Below are 3130 nucleotides of genomic sequence, written 5' to 3' on the forward strand. Positions count from 1 at the left end.
GGCTCACCGACCCCCTCCCCGCCCTCCAGCAGACAACAAACACACAGCGCATTTCCCCGGGCTTAGGAGGAGAAACTGTCCGTGCAAAGGGCACGTTCGCTGTTGGCTTGCGGATAAGACTCGAATCGCCCCAGATCGGTCTCATGCATGATTGGTTTGCTTCTTCCTTGCACACGTTAGGCATTTTGCTGCTGCCTTGCTATCTAAGAAAAATCAGAGGGAACGATGCACCAGACAAAAGGCGATGCGTGTAAGTTGCTAGACCCCAGGTGCTGTCTGGACGTTTGGAGGATAGCCACCAGCTCTTATTTGCAGCCCTTCATAGAGTGAAGGTTGCAAAACCCCCAACATGGGTGTCCTACCGTTTGTTCATTGAGCAAATATTTGCTGAACATCTGTGTGCGCGCGCGAGGCACGGTACTTGGCCCTGAGATGGGACAGTGAACAAAGCAAGAGGCAGTCGTCACCCAGCAGAAGTCCCCACTCTGGGAAACAAATAAGAGGTGCAGAAGGTCAGTGACAGGTGCGGTGGCGAAAAGCAGAGCAGGGAAAGTGGCTAGGACATGCTGGGGGGTGCGGAGGTGGCAGTCCCGTGCTTGCGGGAGAGAGCGCTCCGGGAGCTCGCTGTTGGCGCAGAGACCCGGAGGAGGTGATGCAGCAGAGCCAGGTGAGGATGTGCGGGAGGAACTGCATATGTCTGGGCAGAAGGAACGGCGAGTGCAAAGGCCCCCCGGTCTGGAATGTGCCTGGTGAACTCAAGGAACAGCAAAGAAGCGATTGAGCTGGCGCTGAGTGAGCAAAGGGAGAGGAGGAGGAGCTGAGCTTGGGGATGAGGTGATTGTGTATTGGGGGGCCTGGGGGCCCTTCAAAAGATTTGGGCTTTTATTCTGGCAGGAACTGGGCGTTTTGAGCAGAAGAGGGACTGATCTGACATATTGACAGGGTTTCCCTGGCTGCCCCTGTGGAGAAGAGACTGTAGAGAACAGGTGGCAGCAGGGAGGCTAGTTAGGAGATGATTGCAATAATCCTTTCATCCAAACACGATCTAGTGCTTTATACATCAGTGAGTCGGCAGGTACAGTTCCAATTGACTTAAGTGATGTAGAGATCAAGGACCATGGCCATTCATCTATGTTCTTGTTCCAGGTGACTAGAGATTAAATGCATGGAACTGGCTTTTGACACAGTAACAAGGTGGTATTCAAAACCATCCACTCAAATATTTAGATAGAGCTTGATTTTCTTAGCCATTTAAGCAAACACACAATTTAGAGCAGAATATTGTGCTTAAAGGCTTATTATCAGCACAGTCTTTCATTTGGTGACCGTTTTCTGTTTCAGCTCTCTTTTCTGTTTGTAGTTGCAAGTTGCCAAAGCCTTTAAGGAATAGGCCTTTCTGAGCTGCAATGATTCCTCTGATCTTTTTGCCATATTATTTTTCCTATTATTATAAATTATTTTAGGGTTGAAGGAAAAGGAAGGGAGCTATCAAGTTTATATCTTTGAACTCAATTATCAGTCTTAATCAAATGTGATTTTAAATAAAGTGGATATATATTTTATTGTGGATCAGGAGCACAGACCAATCTTCATTTTGTTCCAACTGCTTGCTACTTTTAAGTTTGATGCCTTAACTGTTGGGAGTTGGCTCAGGTGTACCAGAATAAAAGGCAAAGTATTCTTTAAAATAAAAATTCAATGTAAAAGTGGGTTTTTTTAAAAAAATAGCAAGTCATTTTGTAATAATTAGAACATTAATTTTTAAAAACATTTTTGGATTATTTTATAGTCCATTAAAGGTACCAGAGTATCTACATGAGCTCTCCTGCAGCACAATTCTGTTGAACTTCACTATCCTGGAATTTTTGGTTATAATTTGTGTCATTAGATTTCATGCAGTATGTGATGTTTACAGAGCATAAACTCTTGAGCAATGCTCCTCAAACTTTCCCATCTACTCGTATATACAGACAGACTTTTTAATAGTTATATATTTATTTCATGTGTATTATAAAAATAAGTCAACAAACTTCTTGCTTAGGATAAGGCTAAGATATTATAAGTGTAATTCAGATATGGCAAAATTATGACGTGAATGACTAAGGACTTTACAGTAGTATACTCTGCTCTACAGACCAAATGCATCATAATCCAATGGGATGCTTATTAAAAATGCACATTCCTGGACCCACAGAATCAGGATTCCTGGGGGATTTTTCCCCACCTTTAACAAGATCCCCAGTGTTCTTTATACACACTAAAGTTTGAGAGCTGCTGCTGGTAGACCTAGATTGCAAAAGTGAGTGGACCAAAGGAAGCTGATTTGTGGTCTTCTAAACTTGTCCCGATATTTTAATATTAGATTCAGAATTGCTCTTAAATGGCAAAGTATCTTACTCCTACTGTCTATCAGGTCTTACCACTCCCAGACCCTCAACACTTGATTGTAAAACACATCCATGAGGATGGGTACGATAGCTTGAGTGTCTTTCTATTTCTCCCCTAATTGCTTTGTGAATGAATGAGTTGAGTACATGAAGTAATTCATTCATATCTTTTTTTCATTCATATCTTTATCTTTTTAATTGTCCATAGCCCCTTATACTACTTGTTTTTTTTCTCTTAGAATGTTACCTATCATACTTATTTTAACCAACATTCCCATTCTCCATTGTTTTTAAAACTCTTAGGTGTCAATCTGATGACAGTATTCATTTGATTATTCAACAAATATTTATTGAGCACTCATAGTGCCAGACAGTGGGAATATATTGATTAAGAAGACATAACACTTGTCTTTAAGACATTTTTAATCTAGTCCAGGATAATGGCAAATAATCACACATTTATAAACAGCATGATAAGTATTGTGACCATCTACAGGAAATAAAAGTACATATAACCTATCTTTAAAGAAACCATGAAAGACCTCCTGGAAAAGAGTTCTAAGAAGCAGTGGGTAAAACTATATACAAGTGTAAAACTACATATAAGTGTCCTAGCTGGTGTGGCTCAGTTGGTTGAGTATCGTCCCATGCACGAAGTGTTGCTAATTCGATTCCCCAGTCCAGGCACATGTGGGTTTGATCCCCGGCCGGATCTCTCTCTCTCTCTCTCTCTCTCTCTCTCT

The 3130-nt window shown here is 41.8% G+C and overlaps 1 protein-coding gene across 1 annotated transcript in view; it reads left to right on the plus strand.

Moving 5' to 3' along the window:
* The first annotated feature begins 225 nt into the window (after positions 1–225).
* PYGO1 (pygopus family PHD finger 1) overlaps positions 226–3130 on the plus strand; it is a 19750-nt gene continuing 16845 nt past the window's right edge. The window contains exon 1 of the mRNA XM_014528234.1: positions 226–250. Coding sequence (XP_014383720.1) covers positions 226–250 — 25 coding nt within the window. The remainder of the gene's footprint in view (positions 251–3130) is intronic.

Source organism: Myotis brandtii, unplaced genomic scaffold (assembly GCF_000412655.1).
Source record: "Myotis brandtii unplaced genomic scaffold, ASM41265v1 scaffold626, whole genome shotgun sequence".
NCBI lineage: Eukaryota > Metazoa > Chordata > Mammalia > Chiroptera > Vespertilionidae > Myotis > Myotis brandtii.